This window comes from Ochotona princeps, chromosome 9 (genome assembly GCF_030435755.1).
Source record: "Ochotona princeps isolate mOchPri1 chromosome 9, mOchPri1.hap1, whole genome shotgun sequence".
NCBI classification, from domain to species: domain Eukaryota; kingdom Metazoa; phylum Chordata; class Mammalia; order Lagomorpha; family Ochotonidae; genus Ochotona; species Ochotona princeps.
The window spans coordinates 65,309,851-65,337,258 of record NC_080840.1 but is presented as its reverse complement, the minus strand read 5'-3'; the positions used below and the strand labels follow the sequence as shown (position 1 = coordinate 65,337,258).

At 41.9% G+C, this 27,408-nt stretch overlaps 1 protein-coding gene across 1 annotated transcript; it reads right to left on the bottom strand.

Moving 5' to 3' along the window:
- Window positions 1-26,251, bottom strand: CHMP4C (charged multivesicular body protein 4C). Its single transcript, XM_004588082.2, has 5 exons — window positions 25,791-26,251; window positions 7,070-7,247; window positions 4,155-4,269; window positions 414-567; window positions 1-226 (listed from the first exon to the last, which is right to left on the bottom strand). Exons 1-5 carry the CDS (start codon window positions 25,978-25,980, stop codon window positions 162-164), a joined length of 702 nt encoding a protein of 233 aa, XP_004588139.1. The 5' UTR covers window positions 25,981-26,251; the 3' UTR covers window positions 1-161.
- Between the last annotated feature and the right edge of the window lie 1,157 nt (window positions 26,252-27,408).

The following is a 27,408-nucleotide window of genomic DNA, read 5'->3' as shown; positions in this document are numbered from 1 at the left end:
GCATGCAACTCATAAGCATTTACTTATGAGACTTAAAAAACAAGTATTCAACCCATATACATTTAAACAAGGCCTGCATTAATTTCTGAACGTGGCAAAACCATGTTTTCATGTCTTATGTACAGCTCATTAATTTAGGTGTCAAATAACTCCATCTTGCTTTAAGTAGCCCAAGCTGCCAGTTGTTTGATATCATCGTCTTCTTCTCCCGTCCTCCTGGAAGAAGCTGGAGGGAACAGAGAGGAGCAAATATTAGTCATCGGTGACATTCACACACTCAGTATAGCAAACTGGCATGAAATCTTTGCAAAAAAAAAAGTGTTTACTTATGAAATCAAAGCTGACAGATGAACAGGATGCGCCTGGCTCTAAGTGTAGGGAACCATCCAGCCACAGAGAGCTGACTAACCAACCTGCCCGGGACCGGTGTGCAGTGGGGACCCTGCTGGTTTTCCGCTCTGGCTGTGCAGGAAGAGAGGAGGAAGGTACGTTGGGAAGTCGCATATTTGTCATCTTCTTATTTAATTCCTCCTGCTCCAGTTCTTCAAGTTCAGCCAACAGTTCATCCTGAACATAGGAGAAAGGAAGAATTATGGATTTAATGTTTCAAGATGTGGCTTCCTTCAAATACAATAACAAGAACATCTGCTACCCAATTGATATGTGAGAACCCAGTGAGATGGAATATTTATTTTAGAACTAAATCTTTTGTGCAACATTGAGCAATGATTAGCAAATGAGTGTTTCGGGTTGCGCAGATTTGTTGTAGTTAATCTTATAATACTCCAGCAAACAACCCTTCGAGCAATTTGTGCTAGCTGAATATATAATCTTTGTAGTTTCTGGGGAAAGTACACCTTGCCTGTTATTTTTCCAACTCATTCTTTTCTTTCATCCTATTGAGAATCTGTGAAATTCTGTTTAATTGAGAGAAATAAACATTGTTTTTACTTCATCTAATGCTATTTTAAATAAAACAAGTAAAGCAAATCCTAAGGTACAAAAAATAAACAGGATCCAAGAGTATGCAGTTCCTTTGTCAAAGCCAGAGACTGTGTGTCTGGACAGAGACTTCCTTCCATTCTGGCTGGGCACTCTGTATTTCTATTTTAACAATAGTTCCACAGAGTGTGCATTTATCCTAAACTATTCTCTGCTCAGACACTGTAGAGAGGGAAGATTAGTTTTGAAGACTTAAAGGAGTGAAGTCACATTCTGCCGTGTCTGAGATGACCTCAGACAGTTTAGCTCCAACTGGCTCCCCAAGTCCTCAGCTGGAGTCTAGCTGTCCACGAAGGAGGTTGGAAATCCAAACTAGAACTGTCATCACTGGAATCTGCAGGTTGTCATGATTAGAAATGCCCTGGGACGCCCTTAGCTCCAACCCCACAGAGTCTTCGTTCACTTCCTTCAACAGATTAATGGAGATCTCCCACCTGGAAAGCTTCTGAACTAAACACTGGAGATGCAAAGTCGAATCAATACTCTGTACACTCAAGGACCTAACACTCGGATGGGGAGAAAGGCACATAAATAATTATCCTACAGCAATCATATTACAGGGCAAGAGTGGAAATACTCATGCCAGATCCATCATTTGATGGAGTCAACAAGTGACAATTTTGCAGCAAGCTGAAAGACTGACCGCAGTAAATCCACCTCTCAGATAGGAAAGAAAATTTGCAGGTCCATCATGCCACGTGACATAGCACGGCGTGCTCCGTGCCTCTCCACAGGCCACACAAACAAAATGACATCAGAACAAACACGCTGATGACTAGCTACAGCTAGAGCCAATGGGGTGATGAGCGAAGCAGCTCTCTAGTGCTGAAGGTGTGCACAAAACTGTCCATGGTGCTCGGTGGTTAGCAGCAGCATGAGAAACATGTTGAGGTTTTCCTCAGCAAATGTGATGATGGAGCAAAAATCTTCCCCATCTTTTTTTTTTTTAGATGATGCTTACACAGTCGATCAGGGTGGGAAGGATCTCATGTTAGGGAGAAGTGGGTGTGATCACTGCTTCCAACCTTTCCATTTCTTCTTCCCATTTTTGGGCAGAGGGGTGAGGAAAGGGGATAGGTCATACCCAACGTCCCCACCGTCCAGTACCTGAGGATGGAAAAGGGCCACCCGATATCAACGCAGGGCCACAAAGGCGCATGTTCCAAAGCTTTTGCCCAAATGGATGGGACCTGTCATTTTTAATCCTTTCTTTATTTCATGATTATATAAAGGAGCTTCAAAACTGAAGAAATTTTAGAGATGTTCCATTAACCCAATTATTTGATATATACAGGTGAAAAATGAAGGGTAGGAAAAGTAAAGGGATTTATTTATAATAAATTGTAGAACCCAGCTGGCCTTACAAGCCCGGATCCCTTCCGACCATATCACGATGCACTCACTACATACTAGGTAGCATTCAGCAGGGCTTGGCAGAAGCTTACCTAACAACGGCCGCAGAGTACACTGCAGGCCTTGGAAGCCACGTACCCTGTTCTGTCTCATGGTCCTCCTTGTGTCTTCCTCAACACATTTTTTTTAAGATACAGTGATTTTTATTAGAAAGGCAGATTTATAGAGAGAGGGAGAGACAATGATCTTCCATAAGCGGATTCACTCCCCAAATGGCGCCAATAGCCAGAGCTGAACCAATCCACATCCAGGAGCCAGAGGCTTCTTCCAGGTCTCCCATGTAAGTGCAGGGGCCCAAGGGCTTGGGCCATCCCTTTCCCAGGCCATAAGCTGAGAGCTGGATCTAAAGTGGAGAAGCCAGGACATGAACCAGCGCCCATACGGGGTGGCGGCACTAGGAGCTGGAGAATTAGTCTGATGAGCTATGGTGCCAGCCCCTTCAACACATTTTTTTAAACTCAATATTTATTTCTTCAAGCAAGCACAATTTTAATTTACATTATAGCCAAAGGCTTAATGGCTTTTCTAAATAGAGAGTTCAACAAATAGCAAATAAAAAGACCATAACACTCTAAATTTGTGGAAAACCATCGTTAGCTCATGAGCCATACAAAAACAAGCCATGGGAAAGGGCTGGCGTGTGAGTCATATTTTACCAACTCGTGGTTTATACTAGCTCTAAAAGTTATTGACACCCAAGCATTGTTTTCGAAGGCTCCATGACACAATCTTCGTGTGTGTCAGATTCGTGTTTTTAACAGTGCATACATATGGGAAGTTGAATTCTTTGCCCTGCTAATTTCAGATTTGGAAATGTTGCTGAAGATGTACCAGCCCAACTTGCATGTGCTTCGAGTAGAACAATTGAAATTCACAGTGCCGACTCCACCATTATAATTATAGTCTGTCTGCATTATCAGACTGATTAGTCTAAATGGAATGTGTGTGCTAATAACGCCACTCCACATTGACTCTGGTTTCATAGCCTGAGTAATAAACAGAGGCAACCTAACCTGTAATTTAACAGCTCTGGAGCACAATACTTCTGCTCCTTGCAGAGTGACAGTCTGCTTTGTTTTGCCCAGATGTGTGAGCACGCAATTCTTCGTAATGGGGCTATTTAGGTTTCAAACGTTAAAAGTCACTAACTTTACATAATCACCTGCTGTGTTTTCCTTAATAGCTGAAAACTTAATTAGCAGGTTATTTGCCAAGCTATATTAATCTTTCCTTTAAATCAGAGCTACTTAAGCTTCATTTCCCTCTAAAGAGAAGTATATTTCTAACAAATATCACAGGATCTGTAAGCAATAAAGGAACCTGCCTACTGTATATAGTAAGAAGCTGCCTTTAGGGGCCTGGCATGGTAGCCTAGTGGCTAAAGTACTGGCTTTTCATGTGCCAGGATTCCATATGGGTACCGGTTCTAATCCCAGCAGCCCTGCTTCCCATCCAGCTCCCTGCTTGTGGCCTGGGAAAGCAGTGGAGGATGGCTCAAAGCCTTGGGACCCTGCACCCACGTAGGAGACCTGGAGAAACTTCCTGGCTCCTGGTTTCAGATAGGCTCAGTTCTGGCTGTTGCGGTCACTTGGGGAGTAAATCAACAGACAGAAGATCTTGCTCTATGTCTCTCCTCCTCTCTGTATATCTGACTTTCCAAAAAAAATAAAATAGATCTTAAAAAAAAAATGAAGCTCCCTTTACAGCAGCCACAATACTGCCTTCTTTCATCATCTTACCTCATCAAAACCATCAGCAAATCCAACCCGTTGAGAAAATGCTTCTGAGATTTCTTGAGCAATATCCTGCTGCTCTGTGATCTCTTGCATCAAATCATCTATTTTGTTCAGATCCCTGGGAAATAGTGTTTAGTTAAAACATTGAGTTGTTCTCATCAGTTCTCATGCTGATGTGACATTTCATACAAAGAGAACACATTCAGTGTGGTTCACAGATACAGTCCTAAGAACTTAATGGCATGTCTCTCCCTCTGCTCGTCTCTCCCTTTTGCTATTTTAGAATTTTAGCAAACACTTACAAATTCAAATATAATCTTCTATAAAAACTAAGTCAGTTTCATATTAATATTCAGTTATTTCAATAGGCTAATAAAGATTCTAATAAATATCTATCAATCTCAAAAACCACTTGCAATTCAAAAAACACCCTTAACAATCATATATATGCACATATAGCTTAAATATTAAATAGCCATGACATTTGAGAGTCACTGGAAATCAAGTTACTTTTATACCAACAGTATGTGTAGATCTATTTTGAAATGCTGCCTGCTAGGACGTAGGTAAAATGCAAATGTGTTCTGTTGCACATCAATTTTCCAGGAAAAGAGCCAAGGAATGCCAAAGGCCACCGTGAGTAAGACAAATGAGGGCAGCTCGCGGGCACTGTTCTGACAGCAGCCCGCTCTGCAATTCCCCATTCGCTTCCTAGAGTATCTGAGAGCTCCCAGATCCTGACTGCCTGGGGATCATCCCCACACCCCAGAACTGGACCAGTGAAGCCCGCATCGGAATCTGCAGTGGCAGCAAAGGGATCCAGAGAACGCTGGGCTCAAGAGGGAGATTCTTCAAAGAACGTTTCCAGCCCAAGGGCCCTGCTGTGGCCTAACCCTCTGTCTCAGCTGGCAGTGCCAAGAGACTGGATTCAGAGCTGTTTCCATAGCACCCTGTCTCCCATCAGTCCGCCAATCCCGAAACTAGGACAAACAGGGAACACAAAAGAAGGAATACTATCAAAAAGTGTAACCTAAACACCAAAAGTTGGATTCCTACTGGAATCCTTTTTATTTTATTTTTTAAGTTTCTCAGTGTCCATGTACGAACAAAGCTGAGTATTTCTAACACATTTTATGTGCAAATCAAAAACAATACTTTGTACCACCTTCCTCTCACGATTCACCTCCGATTCTTTTTATCTATAGCAAATATAGGAAGAATACATTTATAAAAAGCAGTATGAAAAATGTATTACAAAAGTCTGGGCCTGGGGGTGAGTTTTTCTTCATCCCACTTAGAGCAACCACAGAGGATCTCGACTGTCATAGCAAATTGAATGGTATCTGAGCTGGAAAAATGACATTTGATTGTTAACAAATTACCCAGGCAAGAAAGTTAGCAAGGCTCTCGTCACTGCCCCGGGCTCCACGGCCACCTTTTCCCATCTGGAAATCTGTCCACATCTCTAGACATGTACTGCTCTCGCACAAGCTCGGCCTGCGTTTCACATTCAGATCAAGTGTCAAGAAAGAATCATGGCTCAGGTTATTTTCCAGTGTGACTCTAAAGCAAACTTCCAGCCGTGCCACTAGCACCGTCCATATCGATTACTGAAAGCTTGCTTTGTGGCAGGAACTGCGCTAAATGTATCATGTCCGGCATCTCACTGATTCTAACAGCAACCTCAGGCGGCAAGTGCTGCTACAGTGATCTCCACCAAGAAGGAAACCGAGTCAGGGAATGGTGAAATGTGTTGAAACTGGGGTTATAACCTAGAGAATTTGACCTTGGAATCTATGCTCATGACGATTATCCTATGATAGTGTTTCTCAGCCTCATGTAGTACCAGAATAACCTAGAACAACCTGCCAGAATAACCTAGTAGAACAACCTCTTCAAAAGCAGTAAGATGCATTGGAGAGCGCATTTAGCCTAGCCATTATGAAGCTCTAATCCTACATCGTGGTTCTTGTGTTCCATTCCTGGTTCTGGCTCCTGATTCCAACTTCCTGCAAATGCAGATTCTGACAGGCAGAGGTGACGGCTCAGGTAGTTGGGTTTTTGCCTCCCATGTAGGAAATGGACTGAACTAGTTCATGGCCCCCACCCTGGCCCAACAGCAGCATTGGCTCCGTACCAGCTGTTGCAGACACTTAGGGAGTAAACTAAAACGCTGGATTGATTATTCTCTTTCATAAAAAAAATAAAACTATGACTAAATAAAGAGTCCAAACTCTCCACATTCAAAGTGTCTGAACAATTGCAAGTTCTCACCAAAACTGGACAATCACCATTAGTTACAGAACTCAGGTGGCGGGGAGATGGGAATGCAGTGTTGAACTGGCTAATCCTCTGTCTACCAGGGCCAGCAAGCATCCTGTACGGGCACTGGTTCTTGTCCCAGCTGCTCCATTCCTGATTTAGCACCCTGATTATGGCTTAAGCAGCAGTGGAGGATGGTCCAAAGCCTTGGGTCCCTGCATTTGCATGGGAACCCAGAACAGGCTCCTGGCTCCTGGCTTCAGATCAACTCAGCTCCAACTACTGGGGCCACTTGCGGAATGGAAAATCTTTCTATCTTTCCTCCCTGAAAATCTTCCTTTCAATGAAAACAAATAAATATTAAAAAAAATAGTTCTAGAACTCTAGCAAAAGCTATCATTGAAATCTTTACAATTATATTTACAAGTGGTGTTCAGACCAAAGTAAGAGAACTGAGCAATATTAACAGTAGATAGTATTATTATTATTCCTTTCCCATGAATTGTTTCTTTCTAAAAAAAAATTCCTTCTCTGATAGAGCACTGCATTCAATACATCAAAAAGCCTCAGGCGAAGAAGCCCATGTCGGCCCAAATCATCAGTCATTGCAACGGCTGAAGCAAGTCAGGACTTCAAGGGAGACCAGAGTCACTCACATGTTTTCGTGAGCCGCTTTCATCGCTCGCGCTGCAAAGCCCATGTTCCTCAACACTTCGGCGTTGGTGTGTGAGTTTTCCAAGGCTTCTCTCTGGAACTCGATGGTCGAGAGTGTCCCATCGATCTGAGTGAGCTGCTTCTCAAATCTCTTCTTTCTCTTTAGTGCCTGCAAGGCAGCTATATAAGGGAGAGGCGCATGTGTGAGACAGCCAGAAGTGTGCTTAGCACCAACCACGAACTCAGGCTTGTTGGCTCCTGGGGACAGAGAGTATAGTAGAAGACCCTGGCAACTTCCAGGCCATCTCCATCTTCCCGACTGCCTTCACCAACAGCCACTTCCGCAAAGATTCTGATACTCTTTCCTCTCCAGATGTGAAAGGACAGAATGTCAACTTTCATATTACGTGAAATTAGACTATGCAAATGCTTCTGCCCACCTTGGATTTTATTTTTCCAGCAAAAATAAATCAATCTTTTTAAAAAACAATCCTTTAGAGCAGGTCAATGTTAGCCCTCTGTTCTTACAGCAGCTTCCCCGAGTCCCACAGTCCCACAGAACCCATAGAACCCACTGGTTTTGATGCACAGTCAGCGGCAGCGGGATCAGATCTGAGACTAGCAAGTGGCATATCTTGGACTGAAAGGACATAGAGGTTGTTATTAAATGTCATATTTGAGGATTAGATGCCATGTTGGTGTGAGAAAAAAATCACTGCCTTCAGAGAAAGTTATGCAAATGATCAGAAACCACAACAAGAGAGTCAGTCAGTCCTTTCGAGAGAGACTAAATGGAAGGCATGGCCCCCGCCACCAGTCCACGGCCACACCGCCCTGAAGGTGCCCCATCTTGCCGGAAGGCATGACCCCCAAAAGGCCCTACATGTCCATTCTAGTAACTCACGGGGGGAGTGCAAGGAAGGAGCAGCAGCATGCTAATATGAAGGTAAGTGATAATTCAATGGAACTGGCAGAAGAACTCACAAAACTTCGCGATCTCAGAGTACAATACACGTATCTTTCTTCTAAATCAAGTCTTGGTCAGTTGTTTTTCTCTGTAATTCTAGTACACAGAGTTTATGTACTCCAATAGCTTTTCTTTGGTGTGCAAAGTTGTTTCATGGTGGGTTTTAACTAATAACTTATTCAATTAAAATATTACTTCATGTCTCATTTAATTTTGTTTCTTCAAATTGTGTGTGGTTTTTTTACATTAGATTTACATTACACAATTTACATTAAATTGTGTGTGGTTTTGGCTTCCTTAAGCCACAAGTTGTCTGCAGTAATTTTTTGACTTCTATTTAAAAGCTGCAGCTCATCTGACCATTTTTATATGTCTCTTACAAGCAGCATTTACTTATGTAGTTTATGCTATTATTCTAAATCTATTTAAATAATCTGTTTCCATGGAAGATTTTTCACTTAATCTCATTTAGTGTAATAACTGATACATCATCTACTGTGGCCTTTTCATTGTATTCTTTCTTGCATTTTCTGTTTGTTACATTTTTTGTTTTCTCAGCTTTCTTACTTTTATGTAGATTGATCAAATTATCCTTTGTTCATATTTCCATGTTGTGTATACTAAATATATTCTCCTAATGAATGCCAGTGTGTATGAAATACATACATATAAGTAAACACTCATAGAAATTCATCAGTATATATAAGTTACAATTTTTTTAATATTTTTATTTTTATTGGGAAGGCAGATATACGGAGAGAAAGCGACAGAGAGCAAGATCTTCTGTCTGTTGATTTACTCATCAGGTGGCCTCAATGGCCAATGCTAAGCCAATCTAAAACCAGGAGCCAGGAGATTTTTCTGGGTCTCCCACGTGGGTACAGGGTCCCAAGGCTTTGGGCCGTCCTCCACTATTTTTCCAGGACACAAGCAGGGAGCTGGATGGGAAGCGGGGCTGCCGGGATTAGAACCGGTACCCATATGGGATCCTAGCACATGAAACTTTAGCCACTAAGCTATGTGCCGGGCCCTATTTTACTGTTTCTAAACAAGATTTCCTTATCATCATGACCCTACAACATCAGGTTAAAAAAAAAAAACCTGTAGTTTTCTTGCTTCAAAATAATTTCCAGTCTTTTTGTTTTCCTTTAATTTTGTAAGGGAATCTTTCTTAACAACTGGAGTAAGCTTCACAGACACAGTTTCAATAGTTATACAAGACTACAATGTCAAACTGCTAATGTTCTTCCTGTTGTTGCTTGTGTTCAACCAAACTATTCTCCTTACTAGATTGCTTTGTTTTATATTGCTGGAATACATTTTTATGTTTCAGCAATGTGTTTTCAACATATAGATATAAATACTGCAGACACAAACATACAAGGATGCACAGATATGTTCAGCTGACAATAAGCATAAGATGTCTTCATTTTGTCTCAAGCTTGAGTAGAATTTGGATCCTCACGTAGTTTTAAATTTAAAAGATTTCAAAACCTGTATGATGCTATTGTCTTTGGCAAATGTTGTTCTTTCCGTGGATAATCCACTTTCATGTCCCTCTAGAAATATTTAAGACTTTCTTTCCCACAATGGACTCGTGAAATCTCACCAGTATAGGTCTAGGCGTGTTACTTTCATTTATGCTTTTTTCCAATGAAATTTTGCTGAGTGTTTTTATTTTTGAAAAATCAAGTCTTCTTGCAGCTAGGAAAAGGTGTGTTCTACTGTTTCTTTGCTTATATCTTTATTCTCCAGTATTTCTGCATACTGTCTACCAAAATCCCTACTTGTATGTTATTTAATTACCCATACCATGACCCCTCTCCCCCAACATTCTGGTTTTTTTCTCGACTGAAATCCCCTATAAGATAGATGTTGATGTATTTAACTTCATCCTCCAATCCGTTCATCTCTGTCTTTTTATCTATGTGCTGGAGAAAAGTTTTCATTTCCTTTTCCGTGTTCCTAATTTAGTTTTTATCTGTATTCATTAGCCTTTTACTCCTTCCCTGATAATTACACTTAACATTGGTCCTTGTTCTCTAGTTTTACATTTTTACAGCAATGTTGACTTACAGGTGTAACAGCACTTTGAATCTTCCTGAAAATACTAACGGTTTTGCCTTTAGCATCTTTCACGTCTTCTCTCTCCATCTCCATTGCCTCCTTTGTTTATCCAAACCCTCTTCTTTCATACACTCACTTTCTCCTTAGAATTTTTCTGATTTTCTATTATAGGCTCATCCTTGTAAGAGAAAAAACCAGACTGTGTCATGTAAGTGTGTGTCATGCCACATCATATGTGAGTGTTTCCCCAGGCAAGGCTGCCCACAGCTGTATGTAAGAGCACGGATGGGAACAGAAGAAGAAATAGGTGAGTGATGTATGCCAGCAGGCAGGTTTCTTTCTGTGGACAGGGAGTAAGGTACCGACCATTTGGGTCACTTACAACTGGGCTGTCCTTTGGGTGTGGAATCGCTGCCTTTCCTTGTGTATGGGGGATGACTGTTCTTACGCATCTCTGCTCACGTGCAGGGCCAGCCTTTTCCGAGGCTCCGCTCCGCAGGCCACTCCAGGTGCAGCACTAACCATTCGAGTCCTTGCCAAACAGTGTTTCCGCTTTATTGATAGAACAGCCTTCAACTGCTTAACCTGTCCTTTAGGAGAGAACTGAAACAATTTCTGTTCCATCAACTGGCTTAGATTTCTCTTTACCATATCACACTCAAGACAGGCTAACCACGCTAACAACCAGAGCCACGCAAGGGAGCCAGGCAGGTAATGAAAGGAAGTGAAGCAGAGAGAGGGTCAAGCAAAGGGCCAGCTTTATTTTCTCTCCTGTGTGGCAGAGAGAAATGTTTCTTCACCATAAACAATGAAAAATAGCACGGAGATGAAGATAAATGGCACCGGGCCCTGACCTCGGTACCGAGGGTAAAGCTGAAGATGGGGGAGGGTGAAACTGGCTCGGAAAGCCTGAGCTGATGGCGGCAGTGCACTTGGCTCCAGACTACAGACGTCATGCAGGCCCCAAATGTTCCACAGAGGCGAGAAATCGGGATATGCCTAGAAAATTCCTCAATTTTAAATCCTGATTTACATGTAAAACAAAATCCCTACATAAGTGAAACCAATAACTTTAGAATGGCTCGATCTGGTCCTAGGACACATGGACTGACTTACCCTTCTGTCTGAAACTATGAGCTGTTTCCATGTGTTACACTAGGGTCTTCATTTCCACGAGGCAAGCAATGTGTGACTCAGTCTCTGCGAGCTGTTACGCACATGACATGATGATGCCACTCACACATGACTTTGCTCCCTAATACATAATTTGGAAAAGAGATTGCTCTGGGTTTTTTAAGACATGCAACATTTACTGCAAATCAAGCATTACACTTGACTTGACAAAGAAGGACATTTTCTGAGCCATGTAATTTCAGCTGAGTAGAAGGTGCAATTCAGTCTTCCAAACTCCTGCATGTACGTTTAGCATTTGTCCTAAAACAAAGGAATCTCCTGTATTCCTCGTGGTAGAAAACAGCCAGGGGTTTTTTTTCTCCTCATGTAACAGTGATGTTCTTCCCGCAATGGGGTCGCTGAACAATGTCTGTAACCTCCTGATAGCAGAACACACAAAGTCTTTGTGGCAGCCCACTGGGGAATGGGTCTGAAATGTAAGAAGTGGCAGGCATTGCGGCTTAGTGGCTAAAGCCACCACCTGCAGCACTAACATCCCATATAGGTGCCGATTCATGTCCCAGTTGCTCCATTTCCCATCCAGCTCCTCACTAATCATCTGGCAACCTCCTACTCCTGGTGGATGGCTCAGGTGCTTGGGCTCCTGCCATCCTACAGGAGACCTAGAGGCTCCTTGCTCAGCCTGGCCCAGCAATGGTTGTTGCAGGCAACTGTGGACTGAAGCAGCAAACGGAAGCCTGCCTGCCCTCCCTCCCCCTTCTGTGTCTTCCTTTCTAAATATGTAACTTTCAAATAAATAAATATTTAAAAATACAAGACATTGCCTTCTCCAAGCAAATTTAAACTCACCCTATTATGCTGCCAAAGGAGGAAGGCTTTCAGTCATCTTTGCCAAGTAACTTACAATGGCAGAAAAGCATGCCTTTTCATTGCTCATGCTCATATAATGTACAAGATGGTTTGATTGTAAAAGTCAATTTGTTGTTGTTCATTCACCTTCAGGTGTATGAGTCTGTACATTGTAGAGCCATTAGTTGGCAACCAGGAAGAGATTTTAGGTGTCACCATACCCAATGGATACAGACAAACCTGTTGGTGAAGACTATAATATGATAGTAGCTCTTTTCCCATCCAGGAATGAATAATCCCTAGAGAAGGCTAGAAGATGAGGCTCTGATAACAGGTACAGTTAACACAGTGCTAAAGGCATCCATCGCAGTGAATCAGTTGAGTCATTTTTGGCTTTTAACTGGGAAGCCTCGTGATCTTGTTTTATTTGGGGAACTTTTATGCAAGCCCTCTTCTTACTCATACATGAATCACCTCATTAAGAAATGCCTTCCACTTAAGGTACATGGTTTTAGTTGTCAAAAAGCACAACTGAGTAAGTATCATAAGCATTTCATAGATGGGAAAGAAACTGCACATCAGGAAAATGCTAGAAAAGTTTAACTTATTTGTTCAGGGGCATCCCATTCTGAATGTCCCTGAACTTCTCCATTAAAATTATATATATATATATATATATATATATATATATTTATTTATTTATATATTTATATATATATTTATATATATATATTTATACACACACACACACATTCTTTTCAGTTACTTAACAAGTACATGCACAACAGCTACCACTTGCTTGGCATATGTTAGCCCTGCAGGGACTCAAAGGGGCAAAATCTGAAATGGGCATTTGATCACCAGTCAACTTATAACAAGAATCTGTAAAGCAGCTATTATATGATAGCCTCTGGACCACAGACACTAACATACATGGAGGCTCTATTTTTCACCTCAAGCAATACAGGCGATGTAGCAGAGCATAAGTGGAGCACACTCAAGTTACAGTGAGTGGACAGTGCAGTTCAGAAGCTCTCTCCGGAAGGGAAGCGAAGGCTTCACAGAGAAAACAACACAGAAGAAACCCAAGGACTGCGTACACTTCGGCTCAACACACTGATGTACAAGAAATGAGTCATCAAAGATATTACACAAAAGGTTTCCTTCTTTCCCTAACTCACTCCACACTACAAATCTCAGACCATGGCAAACCTTCTGGTTGAGATACATTAGAAACAATGAACTATAAATCTCAGAAGCTGATTAAATTATACCAGCTGACCAGATCAGCTGGATCCTTACAGGCATCCTCCATGTTTTCAGAAGTCGCATCAATGCTGAACATCATAAAGATGGTAAATAGCAACCTGAAAGACATCTAGAACACAAGAGTGGTACATACGATTCTATAACGACAAGCTAGTTACCTTAAAACAAATTGAAACAAACAGTAAAAAGCTACCAGGTTGGGGGGAAAGTAAGTGACATTCTGAAGAAAATGCAATTGGAAGTGCAATACCACTTTAAGCAAGCCAAAAATGCAGACTGAATTTTGCATTAAAAAAAGGATGATTAGGGTGTGTATTTAGCCTAAGATTTAAACACTGCTTGGGACACCTGCTCAGAGTGCCTGGGTTTGATTCCTGGCTATGGCTGAGCTACATCTAGCCTAAATGGTTGTTTCTAATACCCATATAGCAGAACTAGAATGAGCTGCCATTCCCTGGCTTTTTCCCAGCCAGCCCCCGTCATTACAGCCAACTGGGTGTGAACCAAGGAAAGCCAGCTCACACTCTTCCCCTCTCTCTCATTCTTCAAGTGACTAAATGTTTAAGATGGTAATTGATCAATATTGTAAAGTGTGGACAGGGAGGAGGACAGACTGCCCGATGCCTTTCGCTTCTACCTACAGCATCAAGCAGCCAAAGAAGGTGAAGCCGTTTGTCAACAGAAATGATGACCTCTTCCTCGTTCGAAGCCCTCACCTGCTGGTGAAAATGGAACAGCCTTGCTAGGATATGTTCAAGAGAAAATGAGAAGAGCTAAACTGCAGAGGAGAAGTTCATGATCAAAAATGGCAGAAAGGAAGTAATACTTTTAAACACCTACTGATTTCCCATATTTTATAATTAGTTGCTTCAGAGGTCAATTGGCAGGCAAGTGGGATTAACTTGTTATTGGAACAACACAGCATTATGCTAATTAAAATATGCTTTATATTCTTTGTAAAAAAAATCCAATTAAGTGTTTAATACTAGGCAGAACACCTAACTAATGGAATTAATGAGTTTTTGTGACTAGAATTCTTCATAATCTCACAAACTAGTAATTTTTGTCAGACTGTTACCACCTAGAATATCAGAAAAATAGTAGGAACAGCAAATTAGAAAATATTAACAGAAAACCTCGGGTACAGCTGGCTATGCTTAATTTTTCATAATGAATAAATACAACTTATTCGATATATATAATAAGTGATACGGACACATTGCCACTTTGAACATACTAAAAAATTCCTAATTCGGGGCTCGGCGGGCGTGGCCTAGCGGCTAATGTCCTCGCCTTGAATGCGCCGAGATCCCATATGGGCGCCAGTTCTGGTCCTGGTAGCTCCACTTCCCATCCAGCTTCCTGCTTGTGGCCTGGGAAAGGAGTCGAGGGCAGCCGAAAGCTTTGGGACCCTGCACCCGTGTGGGAGACCCAGACGAAGTTCCTGGTTCCTGGCTTCGGATCAGCATAGCAGTGGCCGTTGCGGCTCACTTGGGGAGTGAACCATGGACAGAAGATCTTCCCCTCTGTCTCTCCTCCTCTCTGTATATCTGACTTTGTAATAAAATAAATAAATCTTTTAAAAAATTCCTAATTCATAACACAAATGATATTTCATAATACAATGCCTATATCTTACAGGTACTCTAACATCTGAAGTGTTCAAGAACCAACAGACTAAACTGTGGTGGTCCCTGTCAGCTCTTAAGGTACACAATCTTATGTCTACTCCTTTCAGATACTTTGACTAGCAAATCTTACAAAATATATAGCTCCTCAAGAAATGTATTAATATTGGAAGTTCTGTAAGAATATGTTTCGTTTGAAGTGATGACGAACTACTTTTTAAGTTTTTAAATTGTAATTTTTAATTGATTATTACATTTTGATTTTTTAAGGAATTAACCTTTTTAATTTTTATTCATACTGAATGTTATTCAAAAGGTAGAAAGACAAACAATGAGAAAGATTACAGAGGATGAGCTTGCAGCTACTAATTGACTCGCCCAAATCCTGCCACCACTGAGGCTAAGCTGGGCCGAAGCTTGGAGCCCAGTCCCAACCAGCTTCTTGAGCAGGTGGCCGAGACCCCACCCAGGAGCCCGCACCTGCTTCTCCCAGGTTGTACGTTATCAGGAAGGTGGAATTAGAACTCAGACTCAAACCCAAGCCCTGGGATGTGGGACGCAGGCATCCAACGCTGTATCGTAACTGCTGTGGTAAGTTCCTACTCGTAAGTTTTCAAATGTAAGTAACATACATCAAGTCAAGATAGTCTTATTAATATACAATCTATCAAATTTCTCACAATATGAGAAAGCATGGATTCATATGTAAACCATCTTTGACGTACATACAGATTAGCTCAACATAATATGCTTTTATTTTGGTTTGGGGTTTTTTTTATTATTATTTTTGCTGCACATAATCTAGAAGTTTGAGAACAGGATAATCTCTTTCTCCTAATCCCAAGGTTATGTTTGCTTTCATTCATTATGTGTTAAACACGTGGCAAGAAATGGGAATGTAAAGGACAGGGCCCACTGAGCAAGGCCTGCTGAACAACATTGCTGCCGTAGCAGACCAGACACACCCATTGTGGCCACACAGCATGTAACACAGCACTACGTGAGGGACCCAAAGAAGCAGTAGGAATCGAAAAAAGAAAATGCTCAAAGCGCCTGTCACATTTTCATTTGCATCATTTACTTGACTCTGAATTTTTTTATGTAAGCCTAATATGAATGTGTAAACTTTACTCATTTTAACTAAAATGTCAACTTGAATGTTTAATTTAGACATTGATAAGAAATTTAAATTTTTAAATCAAGAATGAATATAAGGATTTCCAACTTTTCACAGAGAACCATCTATTTTTCTCTTCCTGTAATTTTAAAGTTTCCACTGCCATTTGCTTCCTTTTCTGGGTTTGTTCGGTTTTATGGACAGTGGTCACACTGGTGGTATTTTAAGTCACTAGATTGCTAGCTGGAGAAAGAGGTGATGGCATACAGCCAGAGTGCTGCGAGTAAAAAATTCCAGGAATAGAAGCTTAGCGATGGTCAAGAGCAAGTGCCACTGGTTTCAGAGCCCTTCATGGCTCGCTGCCTGAGCTGAAATGCTCTGGATGAATCCTAAGTATTTTCAGCAAAGGGTTTGCTGTGCACCAGGTTGTCTCTGCTAAATATTTGAATCTCCAGTAAAGGAAAGCCAATCCATTAGGAAATGGCTCACTATATATTTTATATTTAATTTCATCCAGACTCTCATTATTTTATTTCTTCTGCAAACTTTTAAGCCAATCTTATGCTTACTAGAACTTTTATCAAATCAGTCAGAAAAAAAAATAGAAAAAAGAAAAACTAAACCTACCAGTATGCATGAAAAATACTAAACTGATTGAATAAAACACATTCAGCCTTGGTTAGCACAGCAGCCTAGTGGCTAAAGTCCTTGCCTTGCATGCCCGGGATCCCATATGGGTGCTGGTTTGTGTCCTATTCCTGCTGCTGCACTTCCCATCCAGCTCCCTGCTTGTGGCCTGGGAAAGCAGTCAAGGACGTTCCAAAGCCTTGGGACCCTGAACCCACATGGGAGACCAGGAAGAAGCTCCTGGCTCCTGGCTTCAGATTGGCTCGTTTCTGGCCATTGTTGCCACTTGGGGAGTGAATCAGCAGACAGAAGATCTTCCTCTCTGTATCTCTTCTTTCTGTAATTCTCACTTCCCAATAAAAATAAATATTAAACATATAATATATATAATAAATATTATACACACACATTTATATATATAAATCCTCAACCTGTGTACCTTAAATTTCTGTAAATTTCTTAAATTTTGACGATATTTTGTCTCTTAAAAGCAAAAGCAAATTTGCATGTACAGCAGTGTATTACCTGAAACAAAGACCAAAGCATGCTCACAGCTCACGTCCTTCACGCTCACTCCAAACCTCACCCTCGGCATGGTTCGACTTTACCATCCAAAATCACACTGAATTTTGATCTCTAAATTCATACTTTGATGGTACTGGGACATGGGTTCCCTGAGATGTAACAGGCATCAGATAAAGTCGCCAGGGTGGGGTCCCATGATAAGACTGGTGGCTCTATGAGAAGAGAGAACTCGGCCGGTCTTTCCGGCCTTCACAGTATCTCACATGCGATATCCTCTATCTTGATCAAGAAGATCCCCACCGGATGCCAAGAAGTGGTGCCCCACTCTGGGCTTCTCAAGCTTCCAGAACCGTGCATTGGGTAAACATTTAAGTGTCTATTCTCTACAAATTTCTTTGTCATAGGTGTTTTATGACAGCAGTGATAAATGCATTAAGACAGGCCCTAAAACAAAACATAAACTAAAAATAAAAATCACTACTATTATTATTCATTATCCCCTTGCCTTATCTCACTGATCATTGTATCTTCAGTACCATGAGCATTTTTGTTTTCTTAGAAAAAAAAAATCCTAAACCAATAGTCCTAAATACTGATAAACATGCTAGCACTACTAAGTACATCCAGATAAGCTCAGAGTACTCTCCAGCTTCGGTGTCAGAAACTGTATGACCCGTGACCTTGGCATAATTATTGTGTCAGGAGTATATTTTGTAGTGTTTTCTGTCTTTTATTCCTGATTCAATAAATTACAAGGAAATGCATATTCTTAATATTACCTCTTCTAAAAATGTAGTGCTTTATACAATTGTAGAATTCAAATTAATAAGAATATGCATATTGTCACATTTGTAATACCGTTCCAAACTCATTGGTATTAAAACTCGCTATCACATTACATAAGAAACAGCTCCAATTGTTCTTCCAGAAGTAGCTACAGTGTATCAGCATACTGCTAAACTCCATGCCACACATTCTTAGAAAAAGAATTCCAGAACAAAAATACTCTACTTAGTTTCTGAAGAGTTAAGCAGAAAAGACAATGAGCGATGCAAGCCAATGTATGAGTTCACACAGATAAAGAAATACAAACTAATCTCATAAGGTTTATTTTTTCAGGTTCTTGGATGCTAATTCAAGGAAAAATCATAGACCTTTTATTGGCTTCCTAGCTTTCAGCCCATCAAAACCATACAGGAAGCTGTGAGAGCCACAGTCCTGAACCAATCCCAAATTCCTTAACACAATATTTCTTAGTGAGGCATTTTTAAAAAGCTGCCCAGTGAATGTGACAAAGCTACACCACCAATTTACAAACTAGCAACTGTGAAACCTTTCACAAGTACCTAGCAAAGATACCAGCTTCGGAGGCTGAGTTCATGGGTCACAAGAGAAAACTGGAGCAGTGCATGCTATGGACTAGCAGTGTGAGTCAGGAATATTCCTGGCCAAATGAATGACTGAGGTCATTGCGTGTTCATCTGTCAAATCGGTAAGCATGCCTGAGCTGAATTTTAAATGATATGTTGCTATCATGCACAAGCAATCCTGGAATGCAGACTCCACTGGCACACCAGAAGGATCTGTCTCGGTCAGTATTTTAACAAAGATTTTTCTAACAAAAATATAAAGCTACTGATCAAATGTGTGACTTATTCAAGTAAAAGAAATAGCTCATATACAAGATAATAAAATTGTGGGCAACACGCTAGACTCAGGCCGTGGCAGCCACATGGAGAGTAAAACAAGGGGTAGAAGATCTTTCTCCGTAAATCTGCTCTTTCAGTAAAAATAAACAAATCCTTAAAAAAATAGTAATATTCAGATTTGAGAATCTTAATTTTATGGGGTTAAATCACCACTTAGTATACTCACATCCCCCTGTGAGAGCACCTGATTTTTGAACCTGTCTCCTCTTCCACTTCCAATCCAGCTTCCTGCTAATGGACGCCCTGAGATACAGCAGGCAATGGGCTCAAGTTCCTGAGTCCCTGCCAGCCACACGGGAGACTGGGAGGGAGTGCTACACTTCTCCCTTTGCCTTAGCACAGCCCAGGCTGATGGAGGCTTCTGCTGAATCAAACAGTGGATGGAAGATGTGTGTGTGTGTGTGTGTGTGTGTGTTCCTCTTTCTGCTTTTCAAGTAAAATGAAAACCTCAATTTCCTAACTATTTAATAGAAACAAACGTAAAATATTAAATATATGCTTAACATACAAATATAAATAACAAGGGGCAGAGACTAAAGCTGTCCAGGAGTTCTAACTCCCCAAACCCAAAAAGATAAAAGCAAAAGGATGTGGGTGTCTCAAAAGGCATGTGCAAATCCAGGCTGTGTTAATAACAAGCTCAGGTATTCCGCTGGGTCAGCATCTAAGCAGGTGAGGGAGAGTGTTAAGTGCATGCAGAATCCTTGCCCTGGATCAGAGCGCAGAAGGAGGAAGAGGAAGTCAGAAACTTGCGTCTTAAAGCAATTTCACTGACTAGAGAGGGTTCTGGGGGCTACTGTAGATCTTTCAGGTTCTCACCGAGTCAAGGTACAAACGGAGCCTCGGCGAACAGGAACAGAAATCAAGGTGAAGGCTGAGAGAAGGATCATGTTTCCTCAGACCTCTCTTTTTCAGGAGAAGGAGGGCAGCTGCGCACATCCTGGCCAGGGCACTGGTTGTTGATGCTTTGGGAACACAACTCATTTTGGGAAGCAGGTGTTTGGTCCAGTAATTAAGAGACTGCCTGGGGCACCCACACCCACCTCAGAGTGACTGCGTTCAGTTCTTGGCTGTGCTGCAAATTCTGGCTCCCTGCTAGGGGAGACCCCTGCCTGTGACAATGATAGTTGAAGTAGCTGAGATGCTGTAGCCCACGTGGGGGATCTGGATGAGTTCTTGGCTCCCAGCTTCAACTCCAGCTGTCATAGACCTCTGGGGAGATAAACAGCAAATGGGAGCTCTCCCTCTTTCTCTCTGCTACCTATAAATCTATGCATATGTGTGTATATATATTTAGTCTCAAAAAATCAAACTAAGACATGTCTTCCCCCAGAGCTTAGAGTACTGAATATGGTCCAAAACAATGAAACAAATAAAGACACACAGAACAATACATTATGATATCTGCTTGTACTTTCAATGCAGAATAGACTGAGACCCTTCGTTACTGGCATGAGTTGTAGCACCATTTGATCCACATGGACCCTGCTAAGAAAAAGTAATCCAGGAAGCTTAGGAAGGCTGTGAGAAACTCCTCACATTAATTCCTTAGGAACAAGCAAAGATGAGAGTGGACAGATAGTTCTGATCTTGGTATCTGGGCAACAATGGAAGGAGAAGTGACAGGAATGAACATGGAAAGAAAACAGAGCATGACACCTCCCCCAGAAGAGCAGCATCACAGGTTCTCATAGTGGAAGTCAAAATCATTGAGTTACCCATGCAAAGTTCAGATTCGTGGACCCTATACTCAACCAACTGAATTAGTATTTTTAGTAGACCCTTGTGAGGGGCACATTTTAGTAAACATCCAGGAGGAGTTTTGGTTCAGCTGATATGAGAGTCACACTGAGAAACTTTCTTAAGAAAGGAGGTTGCCAGGTAAGCCATTATCTCCCCCAGGTAAGCCGCCTCTCCCAGAGGTAAGCCGTACCCCCCAGGGGACCTGCATCAGCTCCTGCAATCTGTAACAGGCTCTTTTCACTCAGCGGTTTCGCATTCAGCTGACTGTGTGCTATGCTTTTCTTCTCACAGATACTCTCGGCTCCCAGTGTCTGAGAGTTGACGATTTCAGCTCCATGACAACTCTAACAAAAGACAAAATCAAGAGGTGGAGGAAGCTCCTCCCGTGAGCTAAGAGTGCAATGGTGCACACATTCCTACCCCAAAGAAAAACAAATCTGCTTCCTGATTTCTCGCCTATACCCAGCCCGAGCTTCCAGTGAGAAGGTTTATTCCAATAGAGGATGCTCAGCCTGGGACACTCCTCTGGTGAGGAGATGGAGAGCTGCAGCTTCAGATTTCAATGAAATCAGAAGTAGTGATATGAAGTAGACGTTCTGATCAAATTTGCATCAACTGTTTATCTAACAGACAGTGCCCACCCAAGAGCCAGCACCCAGCAGACCATCCCAGACCAAATCCAGCCCTTTTTACATAATGACATACTGGGAGTTGCCACTCAGGCCTGGCAATGTGAGCAACAGGGCCTGGACCAGCGTGAGGGGAAAAAGATGCATGTGAGTGCAGCACTCTCACTGCCCCCACAGGTGTCCCATGCATGCACCCCACCTGCCTCTTCCTAGACCTGGCTCCAGTGAACAAACCTCCATACAGCCAAGGGCCACAGAAAGAGGGCATGAGAAACCATGGGAGGATTGACTGTTGTCTTCAAATATGTGTACAAGCTTCACGGGGCAGATGGAGTGGATTCATCTGATGCTATTCCAGAGCAAAAACTGTGGACCAATACATGTGCAGACTCGGGCCTTTAAAAAAATGCAACTGCTATTTGTCTAATATTCATGTAACACCATACTACATGCTTTATATGATAACATCATTCATCCTCACAAGTCCATCAGTTTTATCATTGCCATTATGCTGATGAGAAAATCAGGGGCACGACAGGCAGATGATTGGCTTAAGGACTCAGAGGCTGGGATACAACGCAGGGCTGATTGCTCAGGCTTCTGACGAGAGTATCTAGTTGCTTTCTATCAAAATCACAAAAGTCATATTGGGATAATATATTTGAGCTAAGTATCTGTGAGCACCTACTTATTATTAAGATTTCAAAAAGAGTTAAAAATGAGTGATCCCCTAAGGGCTGTTATCAAGGCAGCATAGCAGGTTCAGTTTGCAAGGTGCTACCATATTGACAGTCATGAGACCACCAGCCTGGGGCGTCAGGAGTGCAGGACCACCTGTCCCGTCCCAGCGAAACCAACAGATCTTCATGGCCCGTGCGCAGTACTGGTACAATAAGAAACCTGATCCTTATGTTTTATGCTCCTGTTGGTTTTTGACAACAGGGCACAATCAGCCAGAGGCATTAAACACTGAGAGAGAGAGAGAGAGAGAGAGAAAGAGAGAGAGAGAGAGAGAGAAAGAAAGAAAACACAACAACAGAAAACTTGCCTGAGTTCCAGACCAAGCAATTATATCAGAATCTACAGCAGACAATCCAGGCATCCAAGTGCTTTTAAATATATAGTCAGGATTCAAAACTGTCTGAGATAAAAATTCTCAGAAGTAAGGGGAAAAGAATCCGTGATGTATAAAAGGTTTGCTTTTCCAGAAAGCTGATTACAAGCTGTAGAGCTGGAGTTAAATCATAGTAATCTGAACAAACTGCTTTCAAGAAACTTGAGCCTCCTAAGTTTTTAACGAAATTATGACTTTCACTCTAACTCACTCTTTTGGATCAAAAAGCCTTGTGTACATGACAGCATAGCTGCAGTAAAAGGCAATGTGGCCACATATGCTCACAGGTTTTTATATTGATACATGATGAAGGTAACTAGAAAAAAAAAACAGAGGTGGGGAGAGTTGGCTACCCTTGCACTACCTTGTACAAGTTATTAAAAATCAAGATTAAATTCTCTATACACATATTAAATACACATACACTGGGAAGCAGGCAAAACAGTTTCTTAGGTCTAGTGCGATGGCCCATTGGCTAAATCCTTGCCTTGCACACACTGGGATCCCATATAGGCACCAGTTTGTGTTCTGGCTGCTCCACTTCCCATCCAGCTCCCTGCTTGTGACCTGGGAAAGCGGTGGAGCATGGCCCAAAATGTTGGGACCCACATGGGAGATCAGGAAGAAGCTCCTGGCTCCTGGTTTCAGATCGGCTCAGCTCCATCTGTTGTAGCCACTTGGAGGGTGACCAACTGGACGAAAGATATTTCTATCTCTCCTTCTCTTTGTAAATCTGCCTTTCCAATAAAAACAACTGATTCTTAAAAACACAGTTCCTCAAATCTGCTTCCTACGCTCAACATAGTCCCAACTCTGTCCTTACAGAGTCCTCAATATATCTTTGAACAATCCTACTGACACAGACAGCAACCTTTCCTGGCAGGTGTCATGCCCTATGGAAGACCCATTCAACCAGAAAGCACACCTGAACCAATGACTAGACGTTGAACTGTTTGGAAATCAAGCCTTAGGCAGCATTCTAATATCTAATTTGTTACGTACCTAATAGATTGTTATTACTTGTTCATACATGGCAGGAGAGCCCTAGAAGACCAGAAAGTATCTAATAATTTTATACAACCCATATATTTAGAATACCTGTCACTGTAGTAGAGAGTGCCCAAGAATAGTATTTATTATCCTAATTTTAAGAAGCACTCATTTTTTTTCAACAAAACCTGTTTTGCACATTCAGAATGCTGTGGAAAACACTGTTACATACAAACACATGATGGCAGAGCTTGCCCTGGTCAGGACTCTCTGCTTCCTAATATACTGCCATCTGGGTATTCAGCTACTATTGTTGATACCGTCTTAGCCAACCAGTCATTCCAGAAGCAAAACTAACTATGAATACACTATGCCATCCTGATTATAATATAAATCGCAGCCATTCTAGCAATGACATTGGGAATGGGTAACTCCCAATGCAATGGGAGACAGTAACTGTATGTATAAGAAGTTCTCAAGTTTATTTGGAATATAATGATACTGATGCCGTTTTTAACGCATAGGCCTGTCACTGAATTCTTTCTGTAGTTCAGAACACAGCTGACCTCAGTCCAAGCAGCCCTCTTCATTCTCAGGGTCATTGCAGACAGCACCAGTGAATTTCCCCAGGATAAACGATGAAAAAAAAAAGAAAAAATTCATGGATTTTCTAGCATTAATTGGTTATCTGCACTTAACATTTACAAGTTAGATTGGCACTCTTAATTAGTATTGTCCTTAATGGATTTTTTTTGATCTTTATTTATAAACAAGCTTCTAATACGCTTTCATATATTTCACATTAATGAAAAAAAACAAAACCAAAAAAACCCCCATACTATGTTTTGCATCACTGACTCTAGAAGCAAACTTATATTTGTAGCACTCCCTAGAAGTGGCTCAATTTTTCAGCTTTTTGAAAACCACTATTTGCTGAACAACCACAATAGACAAGACTATATACAGATCCAAATGGATTAAAAAATATATATCCCTTGACAGACACTGAGCAAATGGCAGAACGCATTTCATACTGAAGGAGGACAGAGCGACTGTGACTCTTAGCAAGCCATAATGTCACAGTCTCTCTTTAGAAATTGCCATTTAATCACTTTCCCCAATATTTTCAACCCTGAAATAAAAACAGAAACCAGTACATAACTCTAAAACAGGCAATAAAGTAGACAAAAGCTATGTCCGAAAGCAGAGAATCATAAAACTTGACCTTCTTATTGTCAGTAATAAGTAGGCATAAATATATCAGACACACTTATATGGGAAGAAGCAGGGCTTCCAGAGTCAACCTGTCATCATTCCTTCTTTGCATGAAACAATGACAGCATCATTTAGGTAAATTAAATTACCCAATGGCTTCTTTACAACTAACAGGCCTTGACTAGAGGAGGCAAATTCCGGGGTCTGATGGTAAGCTGACATCTCTTCGGCCAATTCCTTGTATTTCTGGATTTGCTGTTGACCCAATGTTTCAAGAATAAATCACTTGAGCTTTCTCCCTGAATTTTCAATTGCACCGTGGGTACTGTTGAGTGTTGGGAAAGCTGTATACTGAAAAAAACCAATTAACTCCGGCAAGAAACACATAGTCCAAGGTGCAAAGTAGCACTAGGAATCATAACTGGCTCAAAGTTCCTTGTGTGTGCCCAAAGCCAGCGGCAGGAAATGGAACGTGCAATTCCTCGTTTTGTTTTTTAAAGATCTCAACTGCACAACATCCAATTAAAGTTTTCAACAGTTGAGGAGCAAAGTAAACCAAAACAACCTAAATATGCTTCACCGGATATTGACAAGTTAAAATGTGTAATTCAATGTAAAAACGCACAGCAGAAAACCCCATATATCTTGCTGGAATCAGTACAATTGCAATGGGAAAAGTGGCCCACCACCAAAACTCAAGGGGTCACCAGAAAACCCAGTCATCAATATAAGTAATATTTGAATACAATATTTTTAAAACTCAAAATTAACAAAAAGAATCCACGACGAATAAACTACCACATAAAAAAAAAAAGAGACAGAGAGCTTTAAGGAAGTATCATACCAAACCATCTGGGAGCCCGAGGCAAAAGCAAAACAATAGTAATACTGATTCAGTCCTCAGTTATCATTCGGATATCTTGTTCATCATGGATTTTTCTGTGTTAATTGTGTGTCCTTTAAATATTCATATAAAACGCCCGGCTCTGCTCAGGGCCCTGTAGATGTCAGTACTAGTCTCCAGAAAGCTGAAGGAGCCAAACTGGCCTCCTGAGGGGTTAGGGGGACCACAGGCCGGTTGTCCCCAAGGGCTGGACCTGTGGCTGAGTGGTCCAGCGGAGAGAGGGCTCCCGAGCCTACCTCGCTTGTTCTGGGTGCCGTGCTTCTTGGCCAGGGAGAGTTCTCTCTGGATCCGATTTTCCAGGTACTCTTGTTTCTTGCCCAGCATCTCCTCGGTCTCCCGAAGCCGAGCCAGGGCCTCCTGAGGGCTTGGGGCAGCGCGGCTCTTAGAGGAGCCTCCCCCTTTAAAGAACTTCCCCAACTTGCTCATGGCTGTGCCGTCGTGTGGGGCCGGCAGGAGAGTCCCAGCAGCTCCCCCGGGCCGCACCTGGGGAACAGGTAAGGAGCGTCCACTCGAGGGCCGCGACGGAAAAGGCGGCGCTCCTGGGAATCAACAAGTCGTCCGGGGCAGGTGACAAGCACCCGTGGGCATTTCCTGGCCGCCGGCTCGGCCCCGCCCCTCGGCGCGGCCACCGGGCGGGGAGGGCGCGGGAGTCGTTGGCCGGCCGGCGCCACCTGGCCCCCCGGGAACTAGGAGAGCGCAGGGAAAGTTAAAAAGACGGCCAAGAGGGCGGTAGAGTTTCTGCTTTACCCGCGCTGGGACAACACCCAAGAGAAAAACAAACCAATGGGCTAGGAGACTTGTGTTTCCTACTTGGATTTGTAAGAGGGGTGTGTGTGTAGCGGGTGCGGGGAGGGTGTAGTGTTCCCATGCCCAGATATCTGAAGATAAGAATTTCTAGACATGTTCCTCTGGGTGTGTGTGGTGTAGCTATGAGTGTGTGATTGCAGGTGCTTCCTGGACATTTGTGTGGCACAGGTGTGCGCAGGGTAGGAGCTGCTGGTGTGACTGGGCTGTGGCTGCTGTGTAAGTATTGTCTGGGCAGGTTGAAGTGTGAGCGTATTCCAAGATAATCATTACCTGACACAAAGTGAGTGAAAGAAGGTGTTCATCTCTTTTTACCAATGGTGGTAACATTCATCTCCACCATCAACAACCTGAAGTTCAAAACCCTTAAATATCCAGTGACCAAAAATAGGATACTGTCCTAAGGGAAATTTTTTTTAAAAAAGCTTTGTTTTGCTTATATACTCACTGTTTGTCCATCCATGAGAGCTGCAGAGGAAGAGGTTGGCAAGTTGTGAGGACAGCGTTGTACATAATAATTACAGATATTACATTACAGCTGAGAACCTGTGCTGAGCATGCTGCACAGTGGAACCTGGAGTTGAGTCTGTGTTTTAGTTTCCAAGGACTAGCCGGTACTCTGCACAATGCAGCCCTATTTGAGCAACATTGTACAACTGTATCAGAATCTGTTTGTGATCATTAGCTATCCACTGCTGGACAGCAGGAAAAGACACCCATTTTTATGACACATTCATAGTGATACCCAGGCAAATAGTCCCATATTGTCTGTCATCAATCCAACAAGAAAGTCCCAAGAAAATCCATTTTTCCAGTATCAGTTTAAACAGCATCAAAATTTGCCAAGGAAATTGAATTTTATTGAGGATGCTTGCCAGTATACCCCTCACACACATGTATATGAACTTATCATTTTCCAAAAAATGCACCTTTACACTTTGTTATCGCTTGCATGGCTATCCAAAGCACTTATGATTCATGATACATGCTTTGCTCTACTTTTGCATGTATTTTGTATACAAACAGTAAAAAAAAATTATATTTCTTTTT

What these genes read in the sequence shown, in the direction of transcription:
- CHMP4C (XM_004588082.2), bottom strand. Translation starts at nt 25,980, where the DNA reads ATGAGCAAGTTGGGGAAGTTCTTTAAAGGGGGAGGCTCCTCTAAGAGC. An exon ending in CGGCACCCAGAACAAGCGAG is followed by an intron (nt 7,248 to 25,790) that starts GTAGGCTCGGGA and finishes TCCCTTATATAG; the next exon opens with CTGCCTTGCAGGCACTAAAG. An exon ending in TTGCTGATGGTTTTGATGAG is followed by an intron (nt 568 to 4,154) that starts GTAAGATGATGA and finishes TCCTATGTTCAG; the next exon opens with GATGAACTGTTGGCTGAACT.